Source organism: Dromaius novaehollandiae, chromosome 3 (assembly GCF_036370855.1).
Source record: "Dromaius novaehollandiae isolate bDroNov1 chromosome 3, bDroNov1.hap1, whole genome shotgun sequence".
Lineage (NCBI taxonomy): Eukaryota > Metazoa > Chordata > Aves > Casuariiformes > Dromaiidae > Dromaius > Dromaius novaehollandiae.
Window position 1 is genome coordinate 120,433,011 of NC_088100.1, and position 24,718 is coordinate 120,457,728.

General features: G+C 38.2%; 1 protein-coding gene across 2 annotated transcripts in view; it reads right to left on the bottom strand.

Annotated features, from left to right (window-relative positions):
* The window catches only part of SPTLC3 (serine palmitoyltransferase long chain base subunit 3), an 85,966-nt gene that overhangs the window by 48,871 nt on the left and 12,377 nt on the right, over nucleotides 1–24,718 (bottom strand). The window contains exons 2-4 of one of the 2 annotated variants that reach the window (XM_064509983.1): nucleotides 4,334–4,522; nucleotides 2,631–2,785; nucleotides 1,509–1,657 (exon numbers count right to left, since the gene is read on the bottom strand). In XM_064509983.1, the coding sequence (XP_064366053.1) occupies nucleotides 1,509–1,657; nucleotides 2,631–2,785; nucleotides 4,334–4,522 (493 nt within the window). Of the gene's footprint in view, nucleotides 1–1,508; nucleotides 1,658–2,630; nucleotides 2,786–4,333; nucleotides 4,526–24,718 lie in introns of both variants that reach the window. The other variant, XM_026094571.2, reaches the window with a different exon arrangement.

The following is a 24,718-nucleotide window of genomic DNA, read 5'->3' on the forward strand; positions in this document are numbered from 1 at the left end:
AAGCTCTCTACGTTGTCATCACTAATAAAAGGCAGAACTGGACACAAATAGCATATCTTCATTTGAGTTTCATGTTATTCAGGTTCATAATAAAAATACCTGAGGATTACCCCTCCCTGCCAGTTCAGGAAGGAGAGTACTTTAGGATAGCAATGTGCTTGAGTTACTGATATATCCCAAATACTCAGAAAAGCCTGATCATCAGGAAGAGCAGCAAACTAAAAGGTACTGGAGACTGCTAGAAAACCCAACAAACCCCAGCCCTGTGGGAAGAAAGACCTTTGAATCTCCTGCTGTTCACCTTGCAGGATCAGGAATGTAGTAGTAATGAATACAATATTGAAGAAAGAGCCAATACTTCAAAACATATCATCTATTTAGTTACATCTGCAAAAATCTGTTTGAGTCTGTAAATCTCCATTATAGACTACATATAAATAGCCAGAAAAATTTTAAAGAAAAGGAATGGAGTAGTGACTAAATTTTCCATTTTGCTTAAGCTATTGCTAAAAGGATTTTTTTTTCAAAATCTTTATGATAGTTGCAGGGAAAACATAGCTATTTTGGCAGTAAAATGCACAAATCATAAACTGAAGTGTTTGTTTCTGAGTATCCATTGATACTTTATAGTAAAGAAAAATAGCTGTCTATTTGGATGTTGGAGCACAGCTGTTGAAAGTGAATATGCCACTGACAAAACAGATGAAAAATAATTAACCAGAAAAGTTATGGGCTTCTATTAAAAAAAAATTGTCATAAGAGTTCCCAAGAAAATACAAGCTGAAGGAAAAAAAAACCCTGCATTGCTACAGCTGGAAGTTGTTTTCACCAAAATGCATAATGACTTTACTATTTGGAATGCATCGTTATATTCACACTTGATATTGGTTCAGTAAAATGCTTTATATAAAAATACAGGACTGAAGATAACACTATATGCAGCCTATGCACCTAAGAAGCATTCATAGAGGATAAATTAACCAAAAAGTCAGCCAGAGCCTTCTTGAATTCTCTTCTTCATAGGCATGTTGGAAATTTCTGTGTTGTGCCCATGCATATCTCATAAAACATTACAATAAAATCTTAGAACATGCGATTAAAAAAAAAAGAAAGTATGTAAAACCTCATTTTACTAATCAGTACTCTGTATGTAGTAACTTATTATAAATCTGCGATGCAATTAAATTTGCTCTAGAACAATTCCTTTTGAAGTCTCAATGTTTAGTTTACCTCTTTTAAAAGTAATCCTGTTACTTCCATCATTAAATATCCAAGACCACTATATGATACATTTTTTTTTTTGCTTTTCCAAAACTCAATAACATTTTCTTCTTTTTAAAAAATCCTATGTGATAAGGAATAAAATTAAGCATCACTTTTAGTAGTCAATCAAGTAATTGTTGCTGTGACTAAAATTCTCTAAGTATCCAGTTCCTTCAAAATATCTACATGAAAAAGCATTTAGTTACAGAAACTTTGGTGACAATCTAGCTGTTTACTCTACTTACCCATTTCTTGTCTGGTACTGCAGATTCCTGTCCCATATTTTTCTAACTCTTTGGTCACAGTTTTCAATGCATTAGCATCTGTTTCTGCAAAGCCGAGGTAGTTATAAGAACCCATATTGATTACATTCTTGATAGTCCTTCCTGTAAACCTACAATTAAAGCAAATTTTAAGGAATGGTTCAACCCTCCCTCCCATCCCAAACAAAACCAAAAGAAAAAACAAAATAAAATTTGTCCATAAATTTTGTTCCACGTTCTGATTCCTGTTTGAGAATTTACAATCCTTATAGTTTAATATCCTAAAAGTTTATCCCAGTGGCTATTCTCCTGACTAAATACTGCATCTTGCTCAGAATGTTTTCCAGATCCAGGCTGCAGAGGGCAGTATACTGCTATTGGGTGAAATGGTGCCTTCAGGGATTTTTTAAAAAAACACCTTGGACTTTTTACAAGGAACTTACAAACACTATTTATTCAAGTGACTTGTCAACAATTTCCACAAAGTCATCAATATGCCACAGTTGTCACAGAAAAAAAAAAAATCAAATATTAGGAAAATGGGGTGGGAAACATCATGATACATTCTCAGTGAGCCCAAAACCCAACCCGTTGTTAACATAGCCAACCTACACACTTTGTTTGTGGGGAATTTCCTTATCTATTCAGCTCAGTAACAGTTGGAATGCACAGAAATCTTCAGGTTGTAAACTGCTCAAAACTCAGCTCAAAGGCTCACTGCGTAAACCAGAAGTCATGTTTACACAATGCAAAAAGCTATGACTTAAATCCTAACACAGGGGTACAACAAAGTTAGCTGTAATATTCTGACTAAAGGTCTATATTTTAAATGAAGTACAGATACTCTTACTTGTGCTGACACAGCCAATTAAAGCCCATTTGTGATAGAGTTTGGTCCCTTCTATACTGCATTGCCAACCAATATTCAGAAGAATGGCAACATATTGACAGCACTATACTGATTTCAGCAAAAATATGCTAATGTATGATGTTACAGAGCTGACGGGCTCTATAACAGGGGCTAAATGCAGCTTTCTGTGCATTGCAGATGTACCAGAAGTTATTTCTATGAAGCTGACACCTGCAGATAGTAAGCAGACTCACCTAAATGTCCAGTTGTAATCATTTGTAACACGTTCCATCAGGTCAAACTGAGGCCCTGGGACACTGCAAATTGGACGATTCCAGTTATCACGTATTCTCATATAGAGGTTTCTGGTGTAAAAGTCCTCAAAATCTTGATAAAGTGGCACAAAATCCTGGTTTGAAAACATGCACAGGGTTATGTTGCTAGGAAAATGTCTGCTCATGTACCCCAGTTATCGCGACTAAAAAGGAAAAACTTACTCATTAGTAAACAGAGGGTTATAACAGCCACATATTCCTGTCATGTACAACCCTGATCAGCAAATATCTTATTGTAATTCCCTCAAACTACTGTTCATTTTTTTATGGTCAACAAGTTAGCCTAATTTTCCAATCCAATATTTGGAAAGCTGGAAATGGAAGAAGCCATGATGCTTTCACTTGGAGAAACCAAATGTTTCAAATAGAGTGTTTTGCTATGTGCAGAGCAGACTGCAAAACTGGGATAAACAACTCATTATAATTCATGAAACACTGTATTCATTAGATTCAAGCTAATCCAGCGTAATTAGTCTGGGCATTTTTGCCCTTAACCAGATGTGCAAACAGCCAGTTAACACACAAATGCCTTTTGAAGGCAAAGAGTTTAGTTGACAATTAACTTGAATCTATGGATTTTACTCGGAAATTAAATGAAAAGAAAAGAACAGACCCAAAACAAAGTTTTATATAATAAAGCAATATATCCATACTAGCTACTGGATACAACAAGCTGATAAAACAACATAGCATGTCGTTATATATGTGGGAGAAAGGAGAATTAACTGAGCATGTAATGCATGTGGGGCGGTAAGAAGATTTAACCAGCATCTCTAGAATTGCAGTAGTTCACAAATTGCCAAATCATGAAGTGAACTAAAAAGGTTATTCCATAAGAATCTGAATAAAGCCTTTGCACCATGATACTTCATCAGGCAGTGCATGCATCTTTGAAAAGCCAAAGCAGAAAATACTATTTCAGGAATTTTAATTGTAAGAGCAACAGTCATACTATTCACACTTTTCCTCCATTATGCCAGGTTTTCTTGTAAATGATAGCTAAAACTGTACAGAAGAAGGAGGAGCAACAAAATATCTAAACAAAGTTGGAATGCGATTAAACTTGCTGAGGTGCAAGTTTCAGTTAGGACTACATGGGATGCTAAAATTTCTAGGTCTGGACTCACAAGAATTCAGGCTGCATTAGGTTTGTGCATAGACAATGATTCCTGAGTGCTCTGTAATCAGTGGTTCAGCAAATGCAAGCCAGCAATTACAAAAACATTAGCTCTGCCTATGGCTACAAAGGACAAGGTAAGATAGCCAGTTGGGACAGAGAAAGTTCAGGGTTTAAGAGCTTTGGAGGGGTGCTATATTTAACACTAAGGCGTTTCAGAGCTTTCTTTCTCTGTGGAACGGCACTAGACACAGATTCGATTCTGCTGAGTGTATTCTGACACTTATGAATGACATCCCTCAGGCGTGCTGACTGTGAAAATTATGATTTTATATATATACATATGTTTATATATTTAAACTATACTGCAGTGTGTGATTCCTTTCATCTCTGTGAAATATTCTTTTCTAAGATGACAGCTGTCTGCCTTTGCTAAGTTATTGTCTGTAGTTTGCAAGCAGAGGAAAACTCAGCTGTAGGTAAATAAAATCTTTTTCATACATACTTTTTGTTGTTCTCTCTCTGTAGCAATGTTACGTTTTTCTAGTCCCCAGGCTCTCATAAAATCTCGCAGGTAGCCAAATATTGATCCCAATCCAAAAGCCAGGAAAGTAAGAACAGCAACATACATTGGTGCCTGTTCAAAGTGCTCAATAAATGGTTTTTTGTAGAGACTTCCATTTGATACTCCATTCTTCTGAAAATACAGAACAGAAACTTGTAGTTAATACATTTCATCTGGTCGAAGCTCATACCAAAACCTTAGACCTTGAGGCAAATATTTTCCCCTAATATGCTGCAGATTAGGAGAGGCATTTACACCTCACAGTATATCAGCTGATGCAATCTATCCTTGAAAAGGAGGACCTCTGAAACTGCAGATGCTACCAACCACTACAAATGTCTCATTTTCTCTCCTTTCTCCACTAATGTCCTCAATTGCAGGTGTCTTCAACACCACTCCCTAGTCTGTTTTGAAACACTTGATCCTTACGAAAGACTGGCAACCTATTATTGTGTAATTAGACAATTATTTCACAGGTGATTAGATGGAAACCACAATATTCCGTTCTTGCAAGACAGAGCTATAAAAAGGGAAGGGTGGCATTGAAAACTCACCTACACCGGGCCTGACTCTGCCTCTAAAAGTCTTGTGTAATCTACTGCAGCATCTAGCCTATACACAGCAAACCCTGTCTAAAATAGGGCACCTTTACCATGACATTCCATGAGGAAGTATCCAAAACAGCAATGATCCCAGCCTTCTATTTCTGTTGCAATTTCACAAACACTTGTAATTATATTTTCAATAACTTCTTCCATACATCTAAGAGTGCTAAAAAAAGTGGAAAGACACACATATACACCCTCCCTTGTTTGCTGAATCAGTCACCCTGTTGTAAATAGCTCTTAAAAATTTACAACTACGTGTGTACAAATATTTTGTCTTGAAAATATTCTAAAACTTCACCAGTTTTCAAATTAAAGGAACAAAGTCTTTCGACTGCAAGCTTCTCAGACCAATGTATACTCCATAGGCTCATCAGGATATTCTTTCAAGGAGGGAACTCCCTTATTTCTGCAAAACACGACAGCATTTACTGCTACTTTCCAGTACCAGTAATGTCCAACCTAACTGAAAAATCAAAAGATCTAATCCAGAAAATAGCATCTTCTGCAAAAAACAAAACCACATAATTTTTGAGCATGTTATAAAGTATGTCTACCCATTTATGAAGAAAACCATTAATACATTGCTGCCTGTAGGATGCATGAGCTAAAGACTAATTATCTATTTATACAATGTAGCAAGCTGAAGTAGAATGATCATACTAAGAACAACTGTAAATTCCCTGCACTTGTCAGACCTGCGTATAATATTATTGATCTTCATATTGCATTAAGCTGCCTTTATCCTGAGAGGAGTTTGATTTCAATTTTAACCTGCTGTCTAATTCTAGATTCACAATGTTTTGTTGGGGGGGGGGGGGGAGTGCTGGACCCAAGAAAGAATTTAAGGATTTTGAATGAAACCCAAAAAGGAAAAGAACATTAGGAGGTGAACAGAAATACATTTAGACTCTGAAAAGAAACAGAGACCTGCAAGGAAGAAGGAATGCAGAGCTGGTTCTCACCATGTGAGGATGGACCTTTGAAACAATTTTACATATGAACTCCTACCTAAAAAGTTAATTGTCCTTTTACATCAAACTATTTATCATGGAAAACATTTTTAGAGAATGGGTTAAACACATAGTCAAGTCTTATTTCAGGTGAGCCACAATGGCTTTGTGTACATGACAAGATAATTTAACTATTTCATCAGGGATTAAGCTAAGTCACATTACCCTACATTTGCATGGGCATTTGTTTGGGCTTTGTTCCGGGCTCACCTGCTGCTGTTTTATGCAGTCAGTAATGATATATGGACTGAACCATGTAAGCACTGTTATCTACTATTCTTAATACAAATGGCTGGTAGAAAGCAGCATCAATAACAGTAAAAGTACTAAGAATACACACTCAGACTCTGATCCACATATCTCATTGACAAATTCTACAACGGTGCCATAAGATCGCAAACATTCTATCTGCCTTTTTGCCACGAGGTTCACAGTTTTAGAAATATCCCTAATGATTACAATATATCCCTTCCTTGGTGGCAATAAATAGTTAATTTAGAGCACAGCACTGTGTGCGCACTCTTGAGATCATTTTCCCTTTCCAAAATGTCCTTTACTCTTTATTTGCTGGCATGCAATTTCATCTACCATCTTATGAGTATCACACAGTACCATGAGAACCTTTTGCAGGTCTTGGCATCCAGAATTAATTTTCTCCTACTACAAAGAATTCTGCATTGTCAACTCATATTATCATCTATTTCTCCTCGCTCCTTTTTTCCAGACCTTTGATGGATATGTTAAAAAGCACAGGCCCAATCAGACATCCCTGGGAGACTCCATTCCCTGTATCTCCCCAGTCACCTTTTCAAAAATTGTATCTTATTTTTAACCTTCTATTTCTCTGGTGAATAGCAAATTTAAGCTGTGGCCCATATGAGTTACTTAGCTACTTTATGTTTGGATTCCTTTAAAAATCTTGAATAAATATCCTTTGGTCTTTGTGAAATGGTCATCCACATTTTTATTGGCTTGTTTTAAAACAACTTCTGCTGGCATTCCAATTCCAAGTAGTTTCTCACTAGTCAGCCACAGAGTAAGGATACTTTCCAGGCACTGATGTGAGGAACACCAACATCAAGAAGGGAGTAAGGACCCCCAAGGCAGAGAGGCTATAGTCGAAATTTGGAATGAATGGGAGTTTTACCACTGAGTTCAACAAATCTAGGATTTCACTGACTTCACAGAAACCAAGAGCATAGTCAGGATTTTAATATGCAAATTCCTTGTGTTCAGCCTATGCTTAGCTTATTAGATCATGTTGTCTTATACTCCCTTGTGACCGAAGGCCACACTGGCAGCTGCAATTTGGTCTCTAGAAAGACAATCACAGCAGCAGAATTTGTGAGCAAAATTCTGGTGCCAGTAAAGTCAACAGGAGTGAGACCGACGCAGTCAGTGCAGCCAGCTTTAAATCCAGTACCTCTTATAGCCCCATATTTAATCGTTACAAAAGGATTTTGAAACAAGATATATTTTCCCCCTAATGAAGAACCTCATTCTAATTTCTTGTGTATTTAAAATGTAAAAATTAACAATAACAACAAATTAACTGGAGTATTAAAATTGGCATCAGTATAAATATTGAATATAATGGACACACAATAACTTTACTCAAAATAGCTCCCTCCAAAAATAAACTGATCTCCAAGTCTGTTAAGCATATTCCTGGCAACAGCTTTAAAAAGGAGGAAGCTACAAAACACGACATTTTCATTAGCAAAGAAATAACATATAGCTATACAATAATATGAATAATACTTAAATAGTATTAAACTGAATGACATTAAGAAAGGCGTTAAAATTGTAGTCACTTGTTTCTCACTCACTTTGGTATTCTCTGAAATGCCTTTGTTCACATATTTATTCACACTACCCTTAAAGGGAGGAGAGCAATTTTCATCGAATTAAGGTCCTACAACCTCTGGAATAGTGCTAGTTGTTGTGAGTCAAAACGTACCAAGAGGAGAGCTATCAATTAAATGGCATGGAGATGATATGATATTAGTAAATCTGTCTCTGCCCTGATTAGTTCACTAATGTAGAAGTAACTGCTTATGCTGGCATAAATTAGGAGTAAACCACATCAGCAGAATTGTGCCCGTGAAACTGAGACCTGAGAACTTAAGTTTTCACACAAGTCTGTTCTGCAGAGACCACAAACACCCTAAAGAAATCCAGAAATCCTAATCCTCTTTTTGAAATCTTTCTTTAATTAATCCTTTTGTGAACCATTATGGCCACTTCCAATACAGCAGCAGTACGTGGAGACAGCTATGAACATGAAGTAAAACTACTGGGAGAAAAATACAGTCTTTGTTTTTAAATGTAACTTCTCCACAAGGAATAAAATCTAATCCAGAAACAGATAAAACTTTCTTTTACTCTCTTTCCATTTAAGAAGAATGTTTCATCCGTCTCTGGATCAGATTTTATCATGTTGTTGCATAAAACCTATAAAAAAAATAATGCAAGCTGACTGATTCACATACAACTTCCAAGACAGACATGAATATGCAGAGGTAGGTGTTCAAAACCGAACCAAATCATAGCCATGTTTGCTCAATATCTGTGAGATTTCAGAAGGCCATTGAAATCTTGAGAGCAGATTAAGGCAGTGCATTGCTATTGCCAAAAACTGATGGGAGCACAGACTGATAATCACTGATGCAAGCAGTACTATCTGATTGCTTTCAGATGGCTTGCTAAGCGAGATACACAATGTCTTGGTTCAAAACACACGGTTCCTCCCTAACACTTAAGGAAAAACTACTGGGGAGTGATCCTAAATGTAGGTAATTTTAGGTACCCCAGGATGTATGAGACAGCCACATCTGGATGGCAGGCAGGACACAGGACCTATAGAGATTTGTGCCCTTCTGGAGCAGAGGCTGAAGACAGGGTACTCCCGGGTCCCATTTTAGACATGAGAAGGGTATGCTCAGGCTGAATCCCAGCCACAGCTTGCCAGTGGATAGTCAGACTCTGAAGTGGCTGGTGTGCGACTCAGTTGCCTGCGGGACATCACCACCACAAGGCTGGTCTCAAAGAATAAAACTCTCAGGCTCTACACAAACTTGCCATGCTGATTGCCATAATTAATGCTTTCTTCCCAAACACCATTCCTAGGCATCAATAGAGACTGTGAATCTCAAATAGTTGGACACAGTCCCCCAGGGAAAAGAAAGGAAAAATGAAATAAGGACCATCAGAAGTTTCCTACAAGGAATATACCATTGACACAGACTGAAATTACCTCACAAACCTCCTCAGTTACAGGCAACAATGTCGTTTACTGTAAGTATGTGGTGCCTTCTCTGTTACGACACATTACAAGCTCAGATCTCTAAGAGAGAAAGCAAGGATGACTACAGGTGGAATTCACAGCTTACTGAGCTATACAGACAAGCTTTAAACTAAAAATAGTCATGAAACTGATGCATCTAGAAGATGCTAAAATTAAGGGTATAGCCCCTGTAGCGGACAGATGAGTGAACTTTTTGCCTTAAACATTTCTTGGTACATAAGGTGCAAGCAAATTATAACCCCAAACAAGCCATCTGTCCCCAGCAGAAACAGGACTTAGCTGCTGTGACCCCCGAAATGGTCTCCCTGCGACCACCCAGGACACACCGAGCCTGCGCTGAATCAGATCACGATTGGGCAGAGACTTTGGGAGCTGGACTGTAAATTATTGCCATTTTTAGCACAACTTCTATAAAACTTGCTTAGCATGAGTAGCTAAATTTGCTGAAGCCTTAGGCCACACTCCCTAGTTCAGTGAGAAAGGGCCCCAGAGCTGGTGCAGGCAGGAATGATAAGGGAGTTACCAGCAATTTGCATTCCTGTGCACTGCTGAAACAGTGCTAATTGCTGGAGTTACCACCTCTTTGTCAGACCTTGAGAGCTAATGGCTGGACCCAAGGACGGAGACACACCTGTCAGCAGAAACAGCAACAGTAAACGGCCTACCTAGGGACAGTGATGAGACCCAATAAGGAGCAGGAGACCCCAGACCCAAATATTACTATTGGTCTGAACTACCACGTGAGGGGTGGGAAACTTAATTTGAAAAAGCTATAATTGCCGAGGGATTTCTTTGTTTGGGTCCCCTCGTCCCTCGTCGGAGGCACCCAGCTTGAGCTGTGATTCGAACGGAGCCAGCGGAACATCATCGGCCTCGGAGTGGTGGTAGCTAGCTTCCTCTCTCCTTTTCCGACTTTCTCTGTCTTTTCCCTCTACCCTTGTTCTGTTCCCCTCTTCCCTTCGCCTCCCCCCCACCTTTTCTCTCCACTTTGTGGAAAATAAAGTTAAAAGGTTGTACGATATTTGACCGGTTTTAGGGTCTTAATCTCGTCCTTGGGATCGTAACGAACCCCCCCGCCCCCGATACTGGATCGGGACAGCCCCTTGCACTCTGATCAAGCCACAAGAAAGTATAATTCATACACTACACAAACAGTAAAGATCAACTAACCCCAAAAGCTTTATTTCTTATTACTGTGTATCTGCAGAATCTTTAACTGATTATTGATTCCTGCTGAAGTTTTAGGAAAAATATACACCTGATAATGAAGCAACCTGTAAAGATAAAGAGTATAATTTCCAAGACCATCCAGAAGGTTTAGGAACATATATGACATCTTCAGAATAACTTTGGTACTTAGGAATCCACGTACTATTGACTTACTGGGGTTACAGAATCCAACAAGTCAGGAACTCTGAAAAGTTTGCCCCTGTAAATAGTATTAACTGCTGCTTGTTCTGCACTGTTACTTCATGTTTCTATGAAGATGGTGTCTCTTCACTGTACTTTTCATAGTCATCAGGAAATGGCTTTTGTGAATCAACTGTTACCTAATTACAACAAAACTTTCAGACTCACTGTACCAATTCATGACAGCATGCCAAATACTGGCAAAGGCATGAATCTTCACTTTCCACACTTCCCACCACTCTTTCAGTCAAACACAAGTGATACACCAACATATTCACCTCATAATTCTTTTAGCACCAAATAATCAAGTCCTGCAATACCAGCTATGACACTAATACTATAAAATTCAAATGTGAATGACAAGCACATTAAAAATACCCTGTCAAATATAAAACACTGTCACATAATTAGGAAAAAAAACCTAACTTTAATTTTTTTCAGAGTAAATACTTTACTGTGAAGAGTACTTGTTCCAGATGCAACACAGATAGTTTTACAATTCCCTGTCTCTCAGATTCACAGCATATAGTAATTTGAACAGTAACCTGCATGAAGAATACAGATTAGTTAACATCAGAAGAAAATCTCAAGAGTATATTAATATTAAATTTTTGAATTGAGCCCTTTCTCAACAAAATAAATTGTAATTTTACCATTAATGTCACTAGTGACCGTCCTTAAAATATTGCTATCAGATTAGATAGGAATTACTATTAGTGCTGGATGCTATGCAGCAGCATGTCAGAAACAGCTCCATTCCACAAGATAATGAATAATAAGAGCCAAAATGATATTTCTGAGTGCAGCACTGGAGGCTGGACGGACACAGAAGGAAGCTGGTAAGAAGCAAGAAACAACACTGAAAAAAAGCTTCACCTAAAAACAGAGATGAACTTGGAAGGTGGACCTATCGTTGCCTTAATTTTGCATGTTTTTAAACTGATAAAGATATTCATTCAAAACATCTCTTACCCTGGTATGTCAGGATATGAATTTCTAGCCCTGCACACACTACAAGCAATGGGTGTTTCAGCATCGATGCATGATTATTTGCAACCAGTAAGAAAACTGTTTACTCTATGCAATTTCCCCCAAATCTATAGATCTGCACATACTTTATTCTGATATGAATTTTGTCCAGTAAGCAGAACTGCACATTGCAGAACGGTCACTTGACAGTGTTTTCCCAAAGTAAAGCCACATGCATCTCTTTACACCACAGAAGCTTAGGTGGCTGCACACAAACTTGGGACAAATGAGAGGGGTAGCAAACCATAAAAACACAGTGTGATGATCAGGAGAGGAACAGGACACAAATCTGAGGAAACACTACTTTGAGTTATTGTTTATATGGCAATTTCTGAAATCTAAAACAAATACTACGCTACTAATGCCAGCTAAAACATTTACATCAAACACTACACAGTGAAAAAAAAGTATCTGGTAAACTCTTCTCCTAATGGCATTAGGAGAAGAGAACCTGTACATTACAAGCAATGGCAATAAAAAGGCCAATATGTACAAGGACAGACACAGCTATTACTGTGTTTGCCATGACTCCCAGAGAATTCAAAGTGGACTCAGCTCAAGATAAGAGGGAAGCATGAGGGCACAGACAGAACTTAATAACTTTTAGAGACAGAACAAACAAGTTCACTACTCGGAGAGATACTTATAAACACCAAAAGGTATTTCCTAACCTTACAGCAATTACAGAGTAGAAAGCCTGGTGTGCTGAATCAGACGCCTAAGTTACAGCAATCCTGGCACAGTTCACAGCGTCAAACTGCAGCAAGCGTTTGCTATTATTTCCAAAGCTTGTAGTGACCTACGAGATTCACACCGCCTGGGCGCATCGGAATCTCCCCGATCGTCCGTACCTGTGGCTTTGGCTTTAAGAATAAAGAAAGATGAAGCTGTATCACTTCAAAGGTTTTCAGTTTCTGTGCATCGTTGATGGTGATCTACTAAGAGAGAAAATTTCTGCCAGAAGTTAGTGTTGAAGAACCCATTCTATGTATCTTACATATATGTATGTATGTATATACAGCTACACAGATACATACATACATATACATTATGAGAAATTGATATTTGTCAGGATGAAGACTGTAGCTGAATGGAAAGACACTTGTGATTACCTAACCAGAGCATTAGTGATTTGGGCCAGTGGGGACTCTGAACTAAAATCTCTGTGATGCAATCCACCAATTCAGTTTCCCACATACAGACTTTGTAAGGAACACCAGAAAATCCTTTAACTAGCATCAAATTCTTCTCCCCGTGCAGGTGAACAGATAGATCTTATGCACTAAACTTGCACAGCTGAAACACCATTGGGCCCCAGTGTTTTGCCCACTGTACAGTACGATGACTTGAAACAGGGCCAGCATTCAGCACAGGTGGCAAATGGAACCACTTAAATAGTGAGAGACATTTCCTATCGGAATGGATGTGTCTCCAGACTTCCCTAGATCATGCCAAATACATCAAAAACTTCAATCTTAACATGTTAAAACTTTAGGAACAGTCTCAGTCCACCATTATTTCCCAAGAGATGACAGCACCAGTTTTGCTGAAGACTTCTGGAATGCATAATACACCAGTCCTTTCTTAGAGGATCACAAATATATTTACAGCAATCACACTTCCTATCTCAAAGTTGCACAGCATTAGAATAATTTGCACATTATTCTAATTATTCTGAGAGTTATGCACAGGTTAAGCAAAACAGCATGCTCTCCAAGGCATTTCTGTTATTGCAAGGAGCTTCATGTCATATTTCAGAAAGGTGCCAATAGAGAAAAGCATTGCCAATTTTGTTAACATAAACAGAGTTGTAGCTGGCCAAATTTTAGCATTTATCCCATCTCTTCTGAGGTAATTAACAACTTTTAAATGATATTTAAATACAGATCTTATGGCATACTATGAAAGAGGAAGGAGAGATGCTAAACTGGTAACTTTCTGATCATGGTATTTCATGATGGGGAAAAGCAGAATTTCTCAGGAACAGCTGGGAAAGAGGCAATCAAAGTGATTTATACAGGGTTTGTGTTACTAGTTTCACAGGTGAGGGAATTAAAAACCCAGTAGGAAGACGACCAGCTGGGTAGACAAGGTCCTTCTCTGAACTGACTTACAGCATCAAAAAAGAACCCAGGGGGACAAAAGGTTCAGAATAAAGTGGTTTATTAGAAAGGACATGGGTTTTTTTTAGGACAGATGAATTTGAGGAAGACAAAAGTGACAACCATCTTATAAATCTGGCTCTTCAGTATGAACTAGTCTCACAGCACATCACAATGGGAATAAAGTTGAGACAATGAATAGCTTGACACCTTAAAATACCAGAGAACTTTTCTTCAGCAACAATATAGGAATTCATTTAAAAAACAGTTCGGCAACTTGGCAACAGTGCCCATGGCATAATTAAACTGGGATGGATTATGCCAAAGCCAGCACCAGAACTGGCATATGTGGCTGAATCAGTGCACCATTTAACTGTGCAACATGACATGGACTGCAGCCCATCTAGCCTCAGATGACATAGTGAGATCCCCTGAAAAAGCTTACAAAATAATCTGGATTCATGGACTAGTAATATTTTGCTGAAGATTTGGCATTTTATTCCTTTTGAAACTCTTGTTTTCTTTTGCTTTTCAAAATAATATATGCCGTAACAACATTTGAACTTGTTGTATTCTGTATAGATGTTTCCTCTGCAACAAAGTTTTGTGGGAATGAATTCCACAGTTTAACTCTTCAAGCTGTAGCCTATTTACCTCTTTGTATACTTTTAACATAACCCCTAATTTAAATGGTTCCAAACTTTTCAAGTGCTCATCATTAGAGAATTTCCTTCTGCATATCCTCTCATTGCCTCTTGACTTCTACTCTGCCTTTTTTGATACAGTGACTAAATACAGATACAGCTATAGTCAGCTCTTAGATATATAAATACAGATAACTCTTTGATATAAAGTTGTGACTAGAATTAATCACAATGCTTCAGGCCAGGTTATAGTGCTGAGTTAAACAAAGACAAAACGTCAGCTACTAGGCACCCTGACATTGTGTTTTTTTAACTTCACCTGGGCTGCCCATATGCAATGTGTAGAGGATACAGACTAATTTTGGTTAGTCAAGACTTAAGTAAGCTGTGAAGAACTCCAATGAAATTTTATCAAAGAGGTGACTTACCACTGAAATTCACTGCTAACAAACTCAAGATGGTACACTTTGGAAAAAAAAAGTCTGAACAACACAGTATATAAAATTGGGTCCCAAATTAATAGATTTTATTTTATTTTTGAAGGGGTTGCAGGGAAAACATTAAGCACTACTGTAAATAGCTTGGAGGAAAACTTGAGTCAAAGTATAACAATGACCCAGAAAGTAATCAAATGCTTCAGTACTACTGCATCAAGAACTGAACTGAAACAACAGGCAATTGAAGGAAAAACACGATCAGTATGGCAGAGTTAAGCTCACATGATTTCTTCACATGTTGCTCTGAAGACTACAGTAAGAAATCCAATCAGAAATAGGATTATTGGCTAGCTAAAATTTGAGTGTGATACAAAAAAAACCCCAAATCATCTACTATAAGAATGGAAGTAACACACATTTCTGTATAAATAGAAAAAATGTGTACTTACCAGAGGTATCAACCTTCTAATGAGAGATGAATTTTCACATAAAAAGCACAACAAGGGAAGAACTGTTTTACTTTAGCATTGGCTATATTTAAATTCATCAGATCACAGGACAACAAGAATAGTGAGAAGACACATACTATAGCAAATTCTGGACTTAGAGCTTCTCTTGAGGTAAAAATGTGTTTTTTAAACTTATTGAAAAGTAAAGCGAGGCAGCTAAATACTTCCAGAAGATAAAATATCTTAGTAGAAACATATGAACAATAACAGAAAAATCATACAAGATCACCATGATACCACAAAAACTCAAAGAGAGAAACCTGACTCAGAACTCTAAGAATCTTTACATCAATTTAAGGCACAAAAGCAGTCTAGTATTTCTTTTAAGATTGTGCCCTAATGGAGAAAACTGTGTATTTTAACAGCTGACAACCAATCAGCTTCTTTAGATTTTTTTTCTAAATCTCCATGGAGTAATATCTTTTTCCGTTTTTGTTTGTCTGTCATGAAAAAAACAGGAAAAGGTGGTACAAATCTGTTATGACTAAGTAATGCCTATCTCTATGTTTATGAGGAACTCACAGAAGGTGGTACAATGGTTCTACAAGAGGCACTCACTCCTCTTTCTACTCATTTCCATTTCTGTCATTTACAATCAGAGAAGATGATCTAGGCCTTGATGACTTTTTAATGCATATTTAATTGTAATGATGTTCACTAGCCATTATTAAATTGGTAAATTCAATCTTAGAGCCCAAAACAAAATAATTGCATTCTCCTTCTAACTCAATTATTTGAAAATTAATAAAAAAGTTGCTACATGATTATTTTTGGTACATCACACATTAAAAGACGCTTAATAAGCTTTTCCAGTAATTATGTAAGTCATGACACTGAATATCAGAATGGCTGGCATTCTGTCATCTAAACCTCCCATAATTATTACAGTTGAGGAAATTACCCTTAAATAAGTGCTCTCTTTATGGTTTATAGCAGTCTGGGTATAGGCCTGATGCCAGGCACAAAATAAGATGAAATTGGGCTTTGTCTGTCCCAATGCTCATGAAAAGAAATAGTTATGGACATTTCCCAAGCCATTTTCTGTCCTACTTTCAATATTATTTCTTACCCTATTGCTGTGGGACAAATTTAAAAACAATACTCAAAACATTACTGCATCTTGGAATTAGTTTAAGTAGATATTAGGGTATCTTAACTCAAAGTTTTCATTCTATGATCATAAAATGCTAGAAATCAAGATACTTAGGAAAAGCAGGAAATGGAACAGCAGGAAAACAGATTTCAGGAGAGCACAGTTGTATTCAGAAGGGCACCTTCAGAAGGCAGGGAACTCTTTAGAAAGCAATATTAAAGTAAAATGCCATCTTTTAAAAAAACAGTATCAAAGGCAAAAGGTCAAACCACTCCAGTGCTACTAAACTAAGCAGAGTGCAGGTCTCAGCTGAAGTACTCCATCCAGCTTTGAGCAATGCTTTTTGAGAAGGAAGACATGAACCAACTGGGGACAGCTGGGAAGAGAATCATACAGACTGGTCAAGGAAGTTATGAGGAAACAATGACAGAATTTGAATCGTTTAGTTTAAAGAGAAGAGAAAATCCCAAGGAATGACAGAAAAAGAGTGTTCAAAAATGTAAAAGGTAACTGCAAGAGGAAGGGAATAAACAGCACTCTGGACAGGAAGCAACATGCAGTAAGTCACGGCAAAGATGCTCTAAACCAGACATGAGAAAGAACTTTCTATGGATAAGGGTGGTTAAACATTAAGCTATATCAATGGAAGTGTTTACATAGAACACAAATGAACCTCTGACAGGAACATATCATGTATAGTCAGGACTAACACTGTCTAGGAGGAGATACCAGAAAGCAGTGCTGTCAGTTTCCTAACAAAATCCTAAAACAGAGTGGCCCAGTTGATGGTGTAACGGGCTCTAGAACAGCCTTCAAAACATCCTTCAAGACATTCTAGTGTAAAATGAGCCCTGAATAAAACTGAGGCTGTCAGGTTTTATGGAAATGGACTAGGTGACATCTCAAAATACCTTTAAGCCTTGTTACTTATTTTTCCTTTTTACCTTAGGTTTAAAAACCTCATCATGACATGAAACGTGGAACAGAAAAGCCACAAGGCACTGAAAATAGCTATAGACATTCTCCATAGATAGAAATGCAAGCAGATACAGATATCCTCCGATCCATGGATTCTAGAAGGAGGAAGTGGGCATATAGAGCTTCTGCTTAAAGATAAACTAAAATCAACATTTGGAGGACTGAATCTGTTGGGCACTCTTTACAAATCACTGAACAAAATTCTTGTTAACAAAAGGGTGGCAATTCTGTTTACACATCTGTGCCTGTGCTCCTAAATTTGGGAAGCACTGAGATAGATGATAATAGTTTTCCTTCCCTCTCACTTTATACAGAGCAAAGACTAGGCAGGACCACACAGAAGGGATGTGCTGAAGTTCTGATCCAGCATACACATTCCTGAGCTACCTGACACATTTTGCTCAAATCAGTACTGACAGAATGCACCTATGCACCAATCTTATTTCTCAAATATCAGTGCTGGCAACAAAACCCAGAATGAAGCTCACTCTCTCAGACAGAAATGCAATTTCCAATTCCATTAAAATGCAAAGATTTTAAAGTACCAGGAAAACAAATTATCTCACATTTGTGGAAGAAAAGTAGTTGTTGTTTAAATATGCACACGATAAGTAAAATGCAGGTCAAAGTAAAACTTCACACAGAAGATGAAAAACCTTTCCTTGAAGGTGATTTGGGGAAGGGTAGAAGACGAACATTATTTGCAGAAATCCAAGCTTTTAAATTAGGAAAGCTATTATGTTTTGATGCAGCATTCCAAAAATTATTCTTTCTTCCTGTATTTCAATATAGCCATTTTTTTCCTTGGGTTAAAAGCTTAGATTTCTAAAAATGTCCACTTCAAAGAAATTACTGCTATCACTGTGGCTCATGAGCAGATGAAGTCAGCTTCATAACAAATAACTCCTTTCCTCCTGACTGCATTGTATAAACAAGTAAATCAGTTTATAAAAAGCTGTCACGATTCTGCGTAAATCAGTAATAAATCCCATAAAAGGTACATTTCCAGAACACCTCATGTTTCACATCTACCCTTCCAAATCTGCAAAAAAAGGAAGAAGTTAGAAACATGAGCATATGATTAAGGTCACCCTCTTCTATAGTTGCTGCTATGAACTTATTTGTGCAATGAGGCAAATAACTAGCAATGAAAGATGCAAGTGTCTCTCTCAACTGCAATGGAGAAGGATCTCAAATTTGTTCAGAGAACTTTAGTTCATCCAGTAATTGCTGTGAGAGGGTGAACTACCCACTTATGTTGTACCATCTAGCATCCAAAAATATCATTACTGCTAAGGAAAGTCCACATGTGCAAAGTAACATCATCTTACTATTACAACCTATGGTACAAATCAATTGACACAGAATCAACAAACCTTAGTTACAGTGGGAAAAATAATTGCCACATATCTCAAACACCTGCTCCCTCACAAAACCTGTCTGAGGAGCCACTCATGTAGGTAAATATTTAGATATATCAGACTTTATAGTTAATTCTGAAATGATACTGGGGAACTCTGACAATCCTTTCATGTTTTACGTTCTTTCCTGTTCCACAGGGGAAGATCTGCTTCCCCTCATTCTCATTTAGAATCTTAATTATCCTAAACTCAATTCATATTTTTATGTGCCCATCCAGACATCTCCCTTATAGACTAATGGAATGACTCAAGCCTGTGTAAAAGATCTGTTGATACAAAATCTGGAGTGATGAGAGGGATGTGCAGAATAAGCACCATAATTCAAGAGTATAATAACTCAACTCCCTTTTAGGGACCAAATTCATAGTAGATATTATGGTTATCTGTTTGTTTGTGTTTTTTTTTCATTCAGTAAGTATACTTCATAACTACATGGATTAAAGCTAACCTCAGACAGAATAGCAGCTGCTGGAAGACTGCAAATACAGTAAAAGACTATCTGCAGTCCCTATGTCTTCATTTATTTTCGCAACATTCTGCTCATGAGAAGGGAGGTGGAACATCTTGGAACAAAAACCAGTTAGAGCTGCCCCAACAGCAAGGACTTACAGGGCAGGATCCATGCTCAGGGCATTGCAAACTCGGGAGAGAGCACAGCTCAGCACTCAGGAAGCACAACAGTGGGCACCAGCACAAGAGAACCTTCTAAGAAAAGAAAGTTTCCTGAAAGACAAATTGCCAGTTGCAGAGACTTAACTATGTAACTAGCTTGAATTACATTTTAAAAATAATTGTTTGAATTATAGGAGAGCCTGACGTTTCCAACTACATCTCTGTACTCATAGCTTTAAACAGCAGTGCTTCCACTCCAGATTGGCAGGAGATCACACATGCCTCTTTGGCAGAAAAGCTACACCCCTTATCTTGCATTAAGTCAGTCCAGGTGGAAGGTGATTTCTGCAGTGCTTAAAGGCAACATCTTGCCTTTCTGACATGCAGGGGTTCCTGGCTCACAGTTTGTACAGGAGCTGGCAGGCCTGCCAACTCCTCCCTGTTCCCGAGCTTTGCGAAAGCAAGACATCTCAGTGGTAACCTTCCATCTGTGAGAGGTGGTGGCTCTGTAGCCAGGCTCAGCTCAGTAAGAGCAATGGTCTGGCTCTGACTTGGGTCTTGCCTACCTCCACACAGAAAGAGATGGTAGTTCTTATTCCCTGTCCAGACTGTGGGCTAATCCCACAAGTACATTAGGGGTCCTAGCTTGAAGTCAAGCTAAAAGAGAAATAAAGGAGAGACTTAATAAATGAGATGTTTTTCTGTTTGGATGGAAGGAGGATTAAGACAGTTCAAAGAATCCAAGTATAAGCTAAGTGCTCAGTACAGCCATGTCCATTGGGGCTGGGATATGCTACAGAAATGTACAGTGAAAGGCACTGGCTTCCCTGAGGAACTCTGAATGGTACAGACAAAAAGTTATGCCTGTTTTATAAGCAATGGAGAAAAGCATGCAGGGAGTTTATATGGCTTCATGCCAAATACACTAGAACAAAGTACTTAAATAAATTCTGTGTTCAGGTAATTTACTTATAGGTTTAGCTTTAACAAATGCATGGCTGCTTCACTCACACAGAATCACAATAACCCAACATGGGTGAAATACAGTATCCTCCGAACGGAACAGATCAGTAGCTTTTTTGTAAAGGAAAAAAAACCCAGATAGCAAAAGCATTTCCAAACTGGGATTCTACCAGAGATACATTGTCGTAAAGGTAGGTTAAGCTCTACCACTGTGTGCCAAAATTGCTTCTCATGTCGGCCAACTAGTATGATTGGGTCCCACATCATGCCTGGAGAACTGAAAACACAACTGTCAAACAATGCAGTGGTAAATGAAGATATACAAAAAGGTAAAGAAAATGAAAGTGTAATTATGTTTCAGGTTCAAATTGTCACATACATCTGGATTGGAAAGGAAGTGTCAAATATTTAAAGCACCCTCACTGAGATGCCTCATACCGCATGGAGCATTGGCATTAAAACAGAAGGTAACCTTTGGGAGGGTAAATCCATGCCATGAATGGAATATATTTGTCATGGGCATTCCTGAGCTGCCAGGAGAAAGGATCACAGACCACAGAATTTCAGAAATTTTCACTTTCAGTGGGAGTCATTCAAAAATGTGGTCACTTAGTTTGGAAAGCAGAACTGAATTATTTTGCAAATGCCATCTATGTCCCTCAGTCTCTGTAGTGAAGGAGAGTTAGGCTTTAGCAATCTTTTCCTGTGTTATAAACACTAAAGCCCACACCAAACCTCAGTGGAAGAACACAGAAGCACTGTATTGCTAGATGAAAAACTGCAGCTCTATCATCATTCCCTAAAATTCATCCCCGTTCCCTCCAGCCTCACCACTCTGTGTGTTTATCAGATCTGCTTCTGGTATTTTAAGAGACATACTGGACATGCAACCACATTTCCCCTGAAATACTAGAGGCCAGTTTTGGATTTGGAAAGGAAAGAAAATTGTAAAGCTAAAGTATATTTGTGAAGATTGCATGCAAAGATGGATTGCAGTACTCTAGATGAACAGAACAGAATGAAGGTGTTGCAACAATTACCAACAGGTTATCCTAGAATTCTCCTAATGGGAGTATGGTAAAAAGCTAGCAGCGGCAGCCATGCCAAGCACGGCTGCTTTTCTTTTTACTCATGTTCTGATAAAAACGTTCAGTCAACACTAAGGTATTTCATTTCAGAGTATTACATGTTAGTAAATATGCATGCTGGCTTACAAATGATTCATGTTTCTGTGGTCATTCCCTAGCCAGTCCTGTTCAGTAGTACTATTTCTTCAATATTTACAAAGGAAGAAAGGAAAAAGTTGCCTCCGCCCTTTGAGACTGCAGCTGCTCACTGCCCTACATCTTCCCCTCCTTGCACCATTCCTTCCCCTTCAGTCCCTTGCCTTCCTCCTGGCTGACATCACCTGCCACAGTCTCACCCCATCCACCTTTCACCTTCTTTCGTGGCTTTCCCTGTCTAGCCTCCGGCTAGCCCGGCACCCCCAGCGAGCCCAGCACTGCCCTGACCTAGTTCTCACAGTGCATTTTGCTCCCTCGGGCAGCTCCACCTCACTCCACTCCAGTGCTGCCTCTCTGCTGAGGGCTGCTCACTCCTCAGGACAGCCGAGCAATCCAGACTCTCCAGTCCAACCACTGCTTTATCTCACCCCCTATATTTCCACCCTGACTGGCCAATCACCACCTGTGAGAGAGCTCTTTGCTGCTTCCATTCACTGACACAGACTGTGCTTACCTTGACGTGAAGCGAGAAGGAGTTACAGAAGTTCATGTACATTCTCATCTGATTCCTTGCACGTGACATTGCCACTTGAATAATTAGAAATTGTACCAAGCAGATATGCCTTTCTTCAGAAGTATTCTTTTCTCATGACAGATGTGAAAATGGTACCTAAACTGAACTATTTACTTACAAATGTAACCTGCTTGGTTTATGACATATATAGCTTTGTACCTAGCTGATGAGTAATTTGAATATACTAACTAACCAATGGTAGAGAGGTTAGATATTATGCAGCTTCAGAATTAATTTTCCTTTTCCAGAAGTGCTTCACATTCATATGTGAGGACCTCTTTCTGGCAGCTCTAGGGAAATACTTCCCTTCCAATGGCTTGCACATGTGTGTTTTTTGGGGTTTTTTTGAGATTTAATTGTCATTTCAAAACAGAATATTTCAAAGCCGTGGCAATGTTCTTACCTACTCTGTCATTAAAAGTGTTACTTATAAACTCTGTTAAATCTTACATGGTGAATGAGAAAAAGCCCACAAACTCTTGTTTGAAGAACTTCAGTTTTGCAATGATCTACCAGAATATGAGAGTGGATAAAGCACAGGTGTGACTGCTTATTTTAACCATGGATTAAATGAGGCTAGTAAAGAAACAAGAATCTAGCAGCTGTTTCAAATTACAGAAGAAAAATTCTTTGTCCAATAGCATAGAAAGTAATACTGGTTCATTTGCTTCTACTGCAAGTTTCCAGAAATTGTGCCAGAAGATTTATCATCAGATTTTGTAACTCTGGCTGTCATAATGATCTAGTAGATAAATATGCTTCTTATTCCAAGAAGATATTATTATCTACACATCATCAATGCCCATTTCATATATCTGCCAAAAAACTGCATTGCAAATCCTGTGCAAGTCTTGTGGAAAATGGCTGGTTTTCTTTGGCCACACAGGTAATCAGGCATGTAGCACCATCAAGAATGCAACACACTCTACAAGCCTATTTTAGTCAGTACTGTAATGTCAGCTGTAAGCCACGAAGCTGTGTGAGCTGGAAGAAAGGAAAAGAAGTAGTAAACAGTGAAGTCTGCAAACAAATCATTGTCAGTCAACGATGGGGGTTACTTACTGACAAGCGTCAGCCTGTTGAGATATTTTTTATTGGCTTCCCTGACACCCTCACCCCAATAACAAAACACCAAGAATTCTCAACCCCTCCTCTTCTAGTCTTTTAGATTATGCTTTTGAGGGCAGAGGCCTTGACTGTATATCAGTGCAAAACACTTTAACAGGTTTTGACACTACTCAAGTTATTCTACGGTATTCCTGAAAAGAGAAATCTTCTTATTATGATCCCTTAAATCTCAAGGAAGAAGTAGTCAACGCTCTCTAGAATACCTAACCATTACTTTTCAACCCAAGCCTACAGAAATTACCTGTCACAGGGTAAAAGGCATACACCCGTTCCATTTCTGACCTTATGCTGATACTCCTAACTAGAGCTACCCCTAAAATGCCTTTACTGCACAGGTGGGATACTTGATCAACAGGAGGTGAATTGAAATCATGCAGCCTTTGTGACATGGGTAAACACCAGCCAGATGACAATGATGACTTTGATTTAGCTCACCTTTGGACCAGAGTCCTCTAGAGACGAAGAACTGATGCACTGAATTAGAATCAAACTACTGCAAATCATTAATCAACAATTATAATTTTAGAACATTTAACTTAAACTCAAGTTCCACCTGTAAAGGAGAAATGTCCCATGAGAACCCATGAGAAATGAGGCCAAAAGCACAAGATACACTTTTCTATCCCAGCTTATCAGCAGCAATTACAGCAGGAGACAGGTCAACTGCATTATACTCTACTGATGACAAACCACTGACATTTGCAAGAAGTGGACTTTGATGAAAACCCCTATGAATAAAGGCTTATTAGATACTTAGACTTATTAGATACTACTCCCATGTGTGCCAAGTATTTTACAAGGAGAGAACAGAGAATGAACTCTTTATCTCAGGAAGCTTACAGCCTAAATAAATTCCACAGAAACCAGTGATAAAATGTATGTGAGGGAAAGATGCGTTAGAGAGGAAGTAAATAGTCTGACTGAAATTGACTGACAGGTTCACAAGCTGTTAAGGAGTAGACAGACAGACAGTATCACTAAATATGTCTTATTTCTACAGGAAACTAGGCCAGAAATAATACAGACTGTTAACTTTCAGCACAGTTGAATGAATATGCACATACACATGATAGCATTATACCAAACTATGTAGCTTTCTTTTTCATAAAACACCCAAACACACACATTTTTGACACCTATAAATTGATCAGCAGGGAACAAACATGAGCATACCTACCTGATGTTTTCAGAATCTGAATAACTTGTCATTGAAGTTTTAAAATATTTTACAAGTATTTATTAGTAAAGCTGTATTATACCTTATGATTTTGCTGGAT